Consider the following 14,395-nt stretch of genomic DNA (forward strand, 5'->3'; position numbering starts at 1 on the left):
TTTGGGTTCTTTTGTTCCTCTTATTCTCAAGGAAAAAAAAAAAAAAAGTCATTATAATAAATCAGAATTCTAAAGGAAATGGAAAGAAATGCTACGACTTGGCCAACAAAACTTTAGCCATTTGGGTAGTAAAAAAATAAAAATAAGAGGTATTAACAGAAAGTCAGAAGGAGGACTACCGGATATTTTTAAGCCTCTATTTTTAAGGCATGAGTGTTTCTCAGAGCAAATTTACATAGCAATAGGAAATTATATTCCTAAACCAATATCTAAAGTGGTAGTCACAATCATGTATACTAAAAGTTTACATGGTTTAGTCCGCAGTGCAATTGACGCCACAGTACTAACATTTTTTTTCTTGTTAAGTACATTCATTTCAGCAAATAAGGTCTTCAGACAACAAATTATCCTTTATAGAAAGAATGTGGGTCAAAATAAATTGGGGTCTGCTTCACCAACCCCATTTTATTTAACGCAAATTATCCAATGCCTGCAAGAACGTTCAAAAGCCTTTGAACCTGTTTTTATAAAAATAAAGGATAAAATTTCAAAATTAGAGAAAAGACTATGAAAGAACATCAATCAATGAAGTGCTATTTGGAATGAATACTAGAATTTAGACTAATCCTCAGTCTGATATCCACAATACATACTGGAATAGACAAGAAATTTTGCATGAATTTGATCACTCACATAGGCAGTTATAGTTTGAAAACAATATTCCTTGCAAGGATTACGAATAAAATAATGTTTTAGGACACAATTGAATTTGAAATAGGTAATGTTTTGAATAGATTTTTGAGTTTTATTGAAATCTTACATGAACAAGAAATTGGAAATACAATCACATCAAAGAACAAATTGTCACGGCTTTGACGTTTAAGCCAAACAAATTTTGTAGGGCAGATTTCAAAAAGGTGTGAAGTTATAACAATTTAAAAACACAGTTAACCTACTTCTAGGAATGCAAAACATACAATCATAGGTTATTTTCAATACAAGAAAACTTAAATTTGTTTGCTTTAATTTCTTAAAACTACTAAGACAAAGCACTAGCTTGTATTTTTATTTACAGCATATTCATACTCCTATGTAATCTATCCCAAATCCAAAAAATGAAACTGTCCAAAACCAAAGGTTCTGCAAAATCATGATTTAACAGTGTGCTCAGCTTGTTTTGAAGCTAAAATGAAGCCTGAAACGATAAAAGCACTGTAACTCCCAGAATAAGGGAACTCTGCAAGCCCAATAATGTCCAAGAGCATTTATGAAAAGAGGAAAAAATAAAAAGACTTGAGTATATACACAATAGTGATTTCTTCGGCCCAATACAAATGGCAGCAAATTGCTACTTAAAGATGAAACAAATAAGCCAATTTTTTGAAGGATGTAGATCTAGAGCCAATCGTATATCTTGCCAATATCATTTTCAAGCCCTCACTTGTCTATTTCCACTGTTGCCCATAAGTATCCTGATAAAATTCCTGGTTGTCATTATTGTAACCATAGTTACCAGAATAGTCACCACCTTGCTGAAGCGGCTGTTGAGCGATGGGCTGGGAACCCCAGTTCTGTTGGTTGTTGGTCTGACGGCGCTTGGAATCAGGTTGGTTGTACCCATCTGCCTTTCTCTTGCCTCCTACATTGCCCCCACGGCTGCCCCGAGATCCACGAGAACCACGGCCTCTCTGCTGTTGTGCAGGACCCCCTCTGCCACCCCTAGAGCCTCTTGGTGGTCCCAAAGGTGCCCCCCTCTGTGAATAGCCAGCTCTACCTCTTGGAGGTGGTGCTCCCCGCCCCCTTGGTGGTGGTGGAGCACCTCGCCCTCCCCTTCCTCCTCCTCTTCCTCTTACTGCATAGCCATCATCATAGCCGTAGTAGGGATCTTCATAGCCTCCACGATAGTCGTGATAATCATAACCATAGTAATCATCATAGTAATCTTCATAGCCATAGTAATCTGGAGGGTAGCCATATCCACCTCTCCCCCCACCGCGACCCCGACCTCTAATTGGAGGTGGCATGCGAGGAGGAGGGTGATAGTAATAATCTTCATACCTAGCAATGGAGGGAAGGGAGAAAAGGAAAAATAAATTAGTTTGCTTCAAGACACCTCCTGACTTTTAAAAATTAACCTGATCTGTTATCAAGTCGTTCTCTGCTCAAAGAGGTATTCACTAAAATGTACACTCACGCAGTGCTTCTGGAGGCCTGTCTAGCAGCTTGGCGCTCTTTCCTTTTCTTGTCTGGTGGCTTGGCTAAGACTATTTCAATTTCTTCCCCTTCTATTTCTTTGCCATTCATTTCGTCCATGGCCTAAACAAAAGTAGAAAATATAGTGATTTTACAAATGACAGTAAACATAACCCTATCATTTAATATGCCTGATAAAAACTTAAAACTATTTTAATTTGCAAGAGAATATAGCCACCAAGTAGTACAAAGAAAGTACTTGTTTCCCCCAACCTTACTTTCTTATGTGTAAATTATATTGAAAACAAAACTAATGTCCTAATATTATATTTAAATTAAAAGATATCCTGAATTTCAAATAACTAATCCCTCCAAGCTCAGCCATGTCAAGCAGCAAATTCACAACTGGACAAAGTGCCAGTACTAACAAACTTTTCAGGATTCAAATTTTTCAACAAACACATGGCATTCAACACATAGATCTTAAACGGTTCTTCCATAAAAATTAAGGATTTTGGAGTTCCCGTCGTGGCGCAGTGGTTAACGAATCCGACTAGGAACCATGAGGTTGCGGGTTCGGTCCCTGCCCTTGCTCAGTGGGTTAACGATCTGGCGTTGCCGTGAACTGTGGTGTAGGTTGCAGACGCGGCTCGGATCCTGCGTTGCTGTGCCTCTGGCGTAGGCCGGTGGCTACAGCTCCGATTCAACCCCTGGCCTGGGAATCTCCATATGCCGCGGGAGCGGCCCAAGAAATAGCAGCAACAACAACAACAAAAGACAAAAAAAAAAAAAAAAAATTAAGGGTTTTAATTTAGGACTTGCATATGTACACCGTGGTATATGGACTGGTTGGCCAACAGGGACCCGCTGTATAGCACAGGGAACTCTACCCAATATTCTGTGATAATCTATGTGGGAAAAAAAATCTGAAAAAAAATGGATATGTGTATATGTACAACTGAATCACACTTTGTTGTATAGCAGAAATTATTGCAACACTGTAAATAAACTATACTTCAATAAAACTTTAAAAAATCATGGATGTGAAGCACAAATGGGATTATCGGTGAAATTCTATAAGATATTGACCCGAAAAAAGCCTAGTTCCCCCCACAACATTTAACCTGGAACATACATAGCCTGACAGTTAAAAGCAGAGCCCAGAAAAAGTCTGCACTAATGACATCTCAAGTACTCCCCTGGAAAGCAGTAATCAAAAGCAGTCTAGGCTCTAGTTTTTTTAAGTTAAGTAGGTCCAACTAACAGCCTCTGCTAAACTTCAAAGTTCTGGTAACTTGGTAACAAAGTATCACCTCCTCCCCACAGCTTTTCTCCTTCCCTATACATTTTCCTCTTAGATATACATAATAAAACGCTCAATCCATAAAGAACATTTAGTATTATTTACAAGTATCTACCTAGACAAAGATTAAATTAGTATCCTCCTCTAACTAGTTTTTTTCCCTTTACCACCTTAGCTTTTGGCTGCTTCAATTAAAACAACTAAATGAGTCCACAAAAGCTTCCTGGTATAAACAGAAGAATGGAGTATCTGTCTACTTTATCCTCTGATTTCCAGCTGCTGAGCTAGAAATTTTATAATTTCATAGACTTCTCTAGCAAGCTATCCTTGAAAATTATATTCAATTACAACCAGTTAATTAATATCAAGTGAATCCTGGACTTCTGTGAAAACTAAACTTAAAATACCCAATATGATTAATAAGGGAATTTTTGTTTATGCTTATTTAAGAGAACACAATTCTGCTAAAGTATATCAAATAATACAATGTTATGATAGTTTCTGCTGTACAACAAAGTGATTCAGTTATACATATACACATATCCATTCTTTTTCAGATTCTTTCCCCACATAGATTGTCACAGAATACTGGGCAGAGTTTCCTGTGCTATACAGCGGGTCCCTGTTAGCCAACCAGTGCATGTACCACAGTGTACATATGCCAGTCCCAAATTAAAATCTGCCCACAAACTGAATCAAATGTATAAATTTATTAGTATCTTATCTTTCATATCACTGGCAATTCAGAAGCCAAACTCTAAATTATGTACTGAGCTGTGAATTTTATAAAAAATACTGCCTCACTACTAATTAACTTCCATCAAAAAGTAAACCAGGGAGTTCCCGTCGTGGCGCAGTGGTTAACGAATCCGACTAGGAACCATGAGGTTGCGGGTTCGGTCCCTGCCCTTGCTCAGTGGGTTAACGATCTGGCGTTGCCGTGAACTGTGGTGTAGGTTGCAGACGCGGCTCGGATCCTGAGTTGCTGTGGCTCTGGCGTAGGCCGGTGGCTACAGCTCCGATTCAACCCCTAGCCTGGGAACCTCCATATGCCGCGGGAGCGGCCCAAGAAATAGCAACAACAACAACAACAAAAAAGACAAAAGACAAAAAAAAAAAAAAAGACAGAGAAACTGAAAATCTCACCCCTCAAAGGTGATACTGATCCATTATTAAAAGAAAGCAGCAGATGATTCACATTATAAGTTCTAGACACCATATGAAAATATCTTTTTCACACTTGTCAATACTATCAAGGAGTAAATTATTACAGGCAAGAAATATTTCTAAAAACTATAGAAACTGGCAAAACACAGTCAATATAGGACTCTAAAATGATCAAAGAAAAGCAAAACTAAGAAGAACTAATCATTCTCTCAGAACACATCTACTGAATTAAATATGCTGTGCTAGATATGAAGTCACAAACACTGCTCAGTTCCTTTCATAGGTCCACAAACTAAGGTAAAAAAAGGAGTTACAGGAGTTCCCGTCGTGGCGCAGTGGTTAACGAATCCGACTAGGAACCATGAGGTTGCGGGTTCAGTCCCTGTCCTTGCTCAGTGGGTTAACGATCCGGCGTTGCCGTGAGCTGTGGTGTAGGTTGCAGATGTGGCTCGGATGCTGCATTGCTGTGGTTCTGGCGTAGGCCAGTGGCTACAGCTCCGATTCGACCCCTAGCCTGGGAACCTCCATATGCCGAGGGAGCAGCCCAAAGAAATAGCAAAAAGACAAAAAAAAAAAAAAAAAAAAAAAAAAAAAAAGGAGTTACAATACACTTATTACCATTTTAGTAGTTACAGCAGCTAATTACTACTCCTTGTAACATTTTCAGGGTATCACGCTATCAAACCTTAGGCTTAAAAAACAATACAGAGGTTAAAAATAACTTGCCAGGGAGTTCCCATCATGGCTCAGTGGTTAACAGATCCGATTAGGAACCATGAGGTTGCAGGTTCGATCCCTGGCCTCACTCAGGGGGTTAAGGATCCAGCGTTGCCATGAGCTGTGGTGTAGGTCACAGACACGGCTCAGATCCCGGGTTGCTGTGGCTCTGGCGTGGGCTGGCAGCTACAGCTCCAATCAGACCCCTAGCCTGGGAACCTCCATATACCACAGGTGTGGCCCTAGAAAAAAGACCAAAAAAACCAAAAAACAAACAAACAAAAAACACAAAAAACTTGCCTGATATCACAAACGCAGTTAATAATAATCAGGATTTGAAATGTATATTGTCACCACTTCAGAGATTATAAAAAGAAAGTTACAGAGTTTGGTAGAAGCTGAAAACCAATTTTATTTGTTTATAATGTCACTTTATATGTTTAGCAAGTTTCAACAAAATTCAAACATCAAGAAATAAAATTTCAAATTTTCTACCTTGACAGCTGCTCCTCTGTCTTCAAAATGAACAAATGCATAATCTTTCAATTTCTTCACTCTTTCAAGTTTTCCAAATTCAGAAAATGACTTTTCCAATATTTCTTCTGTTACTGTAGTAGCCAAGTTTCTCACAAATAAAACTTTCACCTAATACAACAAATATACAAAACTGGAATTGGCTATTTAATTTTATATTTCTTTCAACCTTCATGACATAGGCTTTTTTTTTTCTAAAACATTAAGTGCAACTGCTATCATAGAAAGTATGAAACTATCAAGAAAATGATTCTGTTAGTTACCAATCATATAAATTATCAGTTCCTTCTCCTGCTACATCATTAAAGTACCTAATACTGTGAACAGGACCTTCAAGGAGCCAACATATAATTATTACTGAATTAATTTACCTATTTATCATGGTCCCTAACTCCCCCTTAAAACAAGTTTTTCTGTATTTCCTCCCCTAAAACTGGATGAGCTGATTCTAAAGTTCACATGAAAAAACAAACAAGAATAGCCAGTGAAAAAACAAAATTTAGCAGGCAGCTCTACTAGATATAAAAAGCTATCAATTCAATGCTTTTACCATTTAATCAGTGTAATGTTAATCTGCATAAAGGTGAAAGTTCCATCCTTACCTGACACTATATACCAAGATAAACTCCAAGCTGATTAAAACTTTAAGGGGGAGGGGAGATGTTGAAAGTATTAGAAGAGGGAGTTCCCGTCGTGGCTCAGTGGTTAATGAATCCAACTAGGAATCATGAGGTTGCAGGTTCGATCCCTGGCCTTGCTCAGTGGGTTAAAGATCTGGCATTGCCATGAGCTGTGGTGTGGGTCGCAGATGTGGCTCGGATCCTGCGTTGCTATAGCTCTGGCGTAGGTCAACAGCTACAGCTCCGATTAGACCCCTAGGCTGGGAACCTCCATATGCCAAGAGAGCAGCCCTAGAAAAGGAAAAAAGACAAAAAAAAGAGAAAGAATTAGAAGAAAATAAGGGCAATTCCTTTATATAACACTGCGCTGGAGAAGGCTTTATGACTTAAAATCTATCCCTCATGAAGGACTGAAAAATTTAACTACTAAAAAGAAATAACTCCACACAGCAAAAAAACACCCTAAGTCAAAAAAACAACTTGTATCACAAAGAGTTAACTTCCTTCATATCAGAGTTCCAGAAAATAAGAAAAATATCAACAGAAAAACAAATGAATAGAAAGATAGATAAAATTCATGAATAACATGGTTCATATAAAGAACCATAAATGGTCTGTATAAAAAAAACTTCAGCTCTTAACATAGTAAAGAGAAGCAAAACATCAAAGCTTTGAGGTACCATTTGTTATGAAATTTGGCAAAATCCGGAAGTTTGATCCTACACTGTTTTGACAAGGATAAGGAACATCAGCTTCTTGTATTTTACTGTGGGGAGGGTAAAACAGTACACCTCCTACAGAGGGGAATACGGCCATATCTTAATTACATGCATTTACCCTTTGGCCCACAGTTCTATCCCTGATGATCTATCCTACAGATATATCTACACTTCTATTAATTGAAATGATATACGCTTACTCGCTGCAGTATTATAAATAAAATAATAGAAATACCAAGTTCCCATCGTGGCTCAGCAGTTAACGAACCCAACTAGTACCTATGTGAACGATGGTTCGATCCCTGGCCTTGTTCAGTGGGTTAAGGACCCCGAAATGCAGACTCAGCTCAGATCCCACCTTGTGGCTTTGATGTAGACCAGCAGCTACAGCTCTGACTCAACCCCTAGCCTGGGAACTTCCATATGCCATGGGTGAAATCCTCAACAAAAGACAAAAAGACAAAAAAAAAAAAAGACAAAAAAAAAAAAAGAATAGAAACATCCATGGTCCAGCTGAATATACTACAGTACATCTAGAGAATGGAAAATTACATAGTCGTAAAAAATGGGAAAAGACCTCAAGAGCTGATGTGGAAAAAAAAGGCAAGGATGCATTGTTGCTAAGACATTTCTCCCTGTTTTTGTATCTCTATAACAGGGGTCCAATTTAGTCAATGAGATAGACAGGCACTTTTCATAGTTTACTTAGCAGCATTTTATAATTTCTTAGTAGTACATAAAATAATATATCCTTCCTTAGAGATGATGAAATATGATGGTGAATAAAGCAAACAGAGATCACTGAATACAGCTAATAACCATTTGTCTAAGAAGTAGGAAAAGAAAAAAATACATCCTCCTATTTGCCTCTATCTGCCAAAGGAAGCACTAAAAGAATAAACCAGAGATCACTAACACTGGATGTCTATAGGGGACAAGGAGGATACGGTAGATGGAGCTAGAGGGACATCTCTGTCTATACCTCTCCATGCAACTGTGATTTGTGAACTAAGGAAATACATTACCTATCCAAACAAAAAAATTAACACACCCACTGAATGAATTGATGCCTCAGATAAAGAGCTGAGTAAAAAAGATTTTGGGAAGATATTAACTCAAGGGGGTTAAAAAATGTAAGGTTTTCCACCTCTACCATTACTCCCTGCATTTTTCTTTTTTGGCCGCCCTGCAGCAAAAAGGCCGGGATCAGATCTGAGCCATAACACCAGATCCTTAACCCACTGTGCTGGGCAGGGATTGAACCCAAGTCCCAAAGCTCCCAAGACATCGCCAATCCCATTGTACCACAGATGGTACTCGTTTCCTTCCTATTTCTTAATAGTGCCATAATGAGGTCTAATTCTAAATCAGATAGGCCTCCACTGGCTTATTTATATTTTTAAAAACTCAACAGAAATCTTTTATTTTTCCTGAGATTAAACCAAAGCATCAAAGCATACTATATAAAAATTACTAGTTGAAAACTGTGTTTAAAACATTCAACAGAAAAAAAAGACCTTTTAAGAAAGATACATTTAGGGAGTTCCCATTGTGGCTCACCAGGAACAAATCAGACTAGTACCTATAAGGATGCAGGTTTGATCCCTGGCCTTGCTCAGTGGGTTAAGGATTCGGCAATGCCATGAGCTGTGGTGTAGGTTGCAGATGCAGCTTGGATCCCGCACTGCTGTGGCTATGGCTAAGGCCAGCAGCTATAGTTCTGATTCAACCCCTAGCCTGGGAACTTCCATATGCTGGTGGGTGCAGCCCGAAAAAACAAAAACAAAAACAAAAACAAAAAAGAGAGAGAGATACACTTAGGCTCTTCTTTCTGGTTGACTATAAAAATGACCCAGGAGTTTCCACTCTGATGCAACTGGTTCATTCCTCAGCCAGGCACAGTGGCTTAAAGATATGGCCTTGCCACAGTTATGGCATAGGTAGCAGCTGCAGCTTGGATTAGATCCCTGGCCTGGGAACTTCTATATGCTGCTAGTGCAGCAAAAAAAAAACAACAACAAAATAAAATAAAATAAAATAAACAACTTGGCAAAAAAAATCTTCAATGAATAGCAACACTGATAGAATGAAGCACCAGCAGAAGCTTTATTCTATTGGATATACTAACCCCTTTCTCCACCACCGAAGAGAAAATAATAAAGGAGTATTATTCAATTAAGTTTATTCACTCAGTATTGGTCAAATTTTATAGAGGCTTCCTTTTCATTCTGAAACTTGTTTTTGATCCAGGAAGAATAGTTACTAGAGAAAATCTTGAGGTTTTCTAAGATTCAGGATGAATCTCAACCTGAAAGGTTACCAGAGGTATGAGGAAAGTAGTTGATAAGTAAATTATTATGTTTTAGATTTTCTGGGACATTATTCCCTCCCCCTCCTTTTGAACACACCATGGCATGCAGAAGATCCCCAGGCAAGGAATTGAACTTGTGCCACAGCAGTGAAAATGCCAGATCTGTAACCTGCGGAGCCATCAGGGAACTCCCCCCCCCCCCACCTTTAACCTACAATGCTATTTAAAGGATTTTTTTATAGAATATGCAATACAGATTATAGTCAGTTTTTACAAGGTAGATTCAAAGTTGTAAGAGACCTTATGAAGACATTTATCCAACCCAAATAAAATAGGTAACATCCAAATTTAGTAAGTTTGCTCAAAGTCACAATTGTATCAGGAGAGAAAAAACAAGTGGAATTAAAATCAAGCTAATAAAGGAGTTCCTGCTGTGGTACAGTGGCTTAAGGATCCAGTGGTGATGTAGGTCACAGCTGGCTTGGATTTAATCCCTGGCCAGTAACTTCCTTATGCCATGGGTCCGGCCAAAAAAATAAAATAAAAATAAATCTATTTAGTTTAAAAAAAAATTTTTTTTAAATCAGGGATGCTTAGACATAGAGAACAGACTTGCTGCCAAAGGGAAGGGTGAAGGGAGTGGAATAGACTTAAAGTTTGGGATTAGTAGATACAAACTATTACATTTAGAATGGATAAGCAATTAGGTCCTACTGTATAGCACAGGGAACTATATCCACTCTCTTGGGACAGACCATTGTGGAAGATAATGTAAGAAAAGGAATGTGTATGTGTATATATATATTTGTGTGTGTGTATATGTAGGTGTATATATATATATGAATGAATGTGTATATGTATGCGTGTATATATATACACACACACACATGAACTGGGTCACTTTCCTGTAAAGCAGAAATTGGCACAACATTGTAAATCAACTATACTTAATTTTTAAAGAAATTCAGGGCTGTTTAGATTCCTTGTCCTTTTCCTTCACACCCATCTACTCAAGAACTATGAGAAAAAGGTAGTAAGCAGTACATCTGAGTCTCTCTGGTTCATTCTCAATGGCTCTCCTTTGCTCAATGCAAAGATGCTCTTGCTTACAAAAACTTTATTATGCTAGTATAAACCAGGGCTCTCCTCCAAACTAATCAAGAGTGAGGACTGCCTCCTCAGAACCTGGAATAAAAAGCTCGAGGAAAAAACTTTTCAGTTCAGAATAATCCAACCAGTAATTTATGGCCATCCAGAGCTGCTGCCTTCCTGAGAAAGAAAGAGACATACACTAAAACACTCAAAAACTTACAAAAAGTAGCAGAGATAACTATGATGTGTTGATTCCATCCTAGGAGTCACCCAGAAGAAAGCCTAAGAACCAGGATTCATGGAACCATTCTTTACCAGGCCAAGATCCTGGCAATGCAAGTATAAGACTTAGGAGAAAGGTGAGGGCCCTCTACACGACTTGTGTGCATATTTTGCTACTACTGTGTATAAAAGCAAACATGATAACCTTTTGCCTTTCTTCATGAAGAAAATACTCTAAGGGATCTTGATCATTAGAAAAGAAAAGCTTTTTAAAAAAAGAAAAAGGTGGAGTTCCCGTGGTAGCACAACACAAATGAACCAGACTAGGATGGAGGTTCAATCCCTGGCCTTGCTCAGTGGGTTTAAGGAGCCCACATTGCCATTAGCTATGGTGTAGGTCGCAGATGAGGCTTGGATCCCACGTTGCTGTGGCTGTGGCATATGCTGGCAGCTGTAGCTCTGATTCAACTCCTAGCCTGGGAACTTCCATATGCCCTGGGTGCGGTCCTAAAAAGGAAAAAAAAAAAAAGAAAAGAAAAAGGAAAGTTAACTGTAAATCTAAAATAAAATATAATTCTCAACCATGTAATAAGTTACAGTATGGTCAATGAAAAATTATAATTCATAATCTTCAAAGCTTTACTTCTCTTTACTCAGTAAGACCTTGTCTTTTTTCTTGTCTTTTTTATCTTTTAACTTTTTAAACTTTTTTATCTTTGTATCCCTTATAGCGCCTAACGCTAAACAAATTCTCAGTATGTACAGAAATACTTAATCAAAAGGATTTCATTTCAGTTCCTTTTTACACATTTCATCTTCAGGAAAAGGAATGGTTAACAGAAATTCCTGGATAACCAAGACAGGCTGTTAAATTTGGTGCCAAAGTGGGGCCCTGTCTAAATAGTTAAGATCAAGAGCTACAATTTGTATTTACTGTAAAACTTGAGAAATTCAAGCTTTCTTCTGAGTACAAAATTTAAATGAGAACTGCACCCTTCAACCCAAGAAATTGCATTTACCTTAGCCATGACTTCTGGATCTGGTTCTTCTACAGGGTCAGCCCATTCAACTGTAACTACATTTCCCCATACTTTAACTTTTCCACTCATCAGCCGGCGTCTGGCTTGTGCTGCTGACTTGTGATCTTCATATTCAAGGAAGCAGAACCCCCGATTCTTCTTTTTGTCATCGGGTTGATGATAGAGAATAACGTCCACCAAACCCTCTGTTAAACCAACAGCCAGATATATAAGCCAAAAGCATCCACCACACATCTAGCGATTAGGCAGACCTAAATCCACTTGCCAAAGAGCAAAAGATAACTGAAGATGCCTCAAAATTATTCACTAATTACCTAGTAGACAATTAAATCAGCACTATTAGAAAAAGAGTTTATGAGAGTATTTTATACTCCCTTTTAATTTTAGAGGTCCTGAAGGTACATCTATAAACACTAAGTCCAACTACTGTATTCTGACATACAACATTCTACAATGTTTTAGAATGTTTAACATGACCTTAAAATTTATGAAAATACTACCAAGGGACTTAAAAAACAAATTATTAATACAAATCTGAGAACTAACACTCAACAAGTAATCATGACCAAAAATCATCCTTGAATCTAATTTTTCAAAAGTTACTATTTTTACCAAGAATAACTGCTTAAAATTGATGTACCTCTGGTCTTATTCCTGTACCCTCATCTTCCATGTATATTCTGTCTAGGCACTCCCTACTTTTAAGTACTATCCATATCATTAACAGTGCTTAGATTTTACTTCTAGCAGCAAGATCCAGAATATGATCTGGATGTGGGAGAGCTGAATAAAGGACTAGATAGAGATGAGGTGGTCACGAAACAAGGAGGCTAGGGTATTGGATGGTCCATCCATATAAATGTTAAAAGTACTAACAATAAGTCAATTTAGGACATAAGAGAAAGACTGTGAGCCAGAAGCAATCTTCAATTAATGAAATGCTGAAACCAGAAGAGAAAGAGATTACAGCCTGAAGGAAGAAGAAAGGACTGTATACCTGTACAACATCTAGATGACAAAAATATAAAATAGTGTGTATGGGCTAAAAAATTTTTCATGTTTTCTTTTTTTCTTCTTTCCAGGGCCTCACCTACAACACATGGAAGTTCCCTGGTCTAGGGGTTTAATCAGAGCTGCAGCTACCAGCCTACGCCACAGCCATGTCATACCTGAGTCATGTCTGCAACCTACATCACAGCTCACAGCAATGACAGATTTTTTTTTTTTTGTCTTTTTCTATGGCCGCACCCGCAGCATATGGAGATTCCCAGGCTAGGGGTCTGATCGGAGCTGTAGCTGCCAGTCTACACCAGAGCCACAGCAACATAGGATCTGAGCCGCGTCTGCGACCTACACCACAGCTCACAGCAACACTAGATCCTTAACCCACTGAGCAAGGCCAGAGCTCGAACCTGCAACCTCATGGTTCCTAGTCGGATTCGTTAACCACTGAGCCACAACAGGAACTCCAGTGCCAGATCCTTTAACCCACTAAGTGAGGCCAGGGATCGAACCAGCAAACTCATGGACACTATGTCAGGTTCCTTTTTTTTTGGTCTTTTTGCCTTTTCTAGGGCCGCTCCTGCGGCATATGGAGGTTCCCAGGCTAGAGGTCCAATCAGAGCTGTAGCCACCAGCCTACGCCAGAGCTACAGCAATGCGGGATCTGAACCGCGTCTGCAACCTACACCACAGTTCATGGCAATGCCGGATCCTTAACCCACTAAGTGAGGGCAGGGATAGAACCTGCAACCTCATGCAGGTGGATTCGTTAACCACTGCGCCACGACGGGAACGCTATGTCAGGTTCTTAACCCCCTAAGCCACAAGGGGAACTCCTAAAACATGTTTTTTAAATGAAGTTAGTGGAATTCCCATTGTGACTCAGAGGATTAAGGACCCAACACTGTCTCCATGCGGATGTGGGTTCAATCCCGGCCCTGGCTCACTGGGTTAAGGCTCCAGCGTTGCCACAAGCTGCAGCGTAGGTTGCAGAAGCAGCCTGGATCCAAGGTTGCTGTTGCTGTGGCATAAGCCTCAGCTGTGGCTCTGATGGACCACCCCTGGCCCAGAAACTTCCATATGCTGCAGGTGCAGCTATAAAAAGGAGATAAAAATGCAGCTAGCATTAGTGGATCTCCATCAGCATTTTAACAAAATGAAGTGGAACAGGAAATATCAAACTAAATCATATAAAGTGAAATACGATTTTGTCAAATTTTGTTGTACATACCTCTGCGATATAAAATATTCTTCTCAATCAACCCCATGAATTTAGAATTGGAAACTCAGAGAAATCTGATCTAGACAAGGTAAGAGGACGGATGAGGATAAGAACTCTCATCATCTTGGCCCTAAAGCACACTGAATGTCAGGGGGGAAAGCTGAAGGCTATGACAGAGGCCCTGGCAAAAGCCAAGATTCGGTTAAGGCAAAGGAGTGAAGGGGACACTCCAAGAAATTCAGAATATAAAGAA

At 39.0% G+C, this 14,395-nt stretch overlaps 1 protein-coding gene across 7 annotated transcripts in view; it reads right to left on the reverse strand.

Moving 5' to 3' along the window:
- Nucleotides 764-14,395, reverse strand: part of HNRNPR (heterogeneous nuclear ribonucleoprotein R) — a 36,757-nt gene continuing 23,125 nt past the window's right edge. For 3 of the 7 annotated variants that reach the window (XM_021095516.1, XM_021095512.1, XM_021095514.1), the window contains 4 exons: nucleotides 11,898-12,103; nucleotides 5,876-6,025; nucleotides 2,195-2,316; nucleotides 769-2,058 (listed from right to left, as the gene is read on the reverse strand). In XM_021095516.1, coding sequence (XP_020951175.1) covers nucleotides 1,446-2,058; nucleotides 2,195-2,316; nucleotides 5,876-6,025; nucleotides 11,898-12,103 — 1,091 coding nt within the window. In that variant the 3' untranslated portion in view covers nucleotides 769-1,445. Of the gene's footprint in view, nucleotides 2,059-2,194; nucleotides 2,317-5,875; nucleotides 6,026-11,897; nucleotides 12,113-14,395 lie in introns of all 7 variants that reach the window. The other 4 variants (XM_021095515.1, XM_021095511.1, XM_021095510.1 and 1 more) reach the window with 3 other exon arrangements.

Source organism: Sus scrofa, chromosome 6, assembly GCF_000003025.6.
Source record: "Sus scrofa isolate TJ Tabasco breed Duroc chromosome 6, Sscrofa11.1, whole genome shotgun sequence".
NCBI lineage: Eukaryota > Metazoa > Chordata > Mammalia > Artiodactyla > Suidae > Sus > Sus scrofa.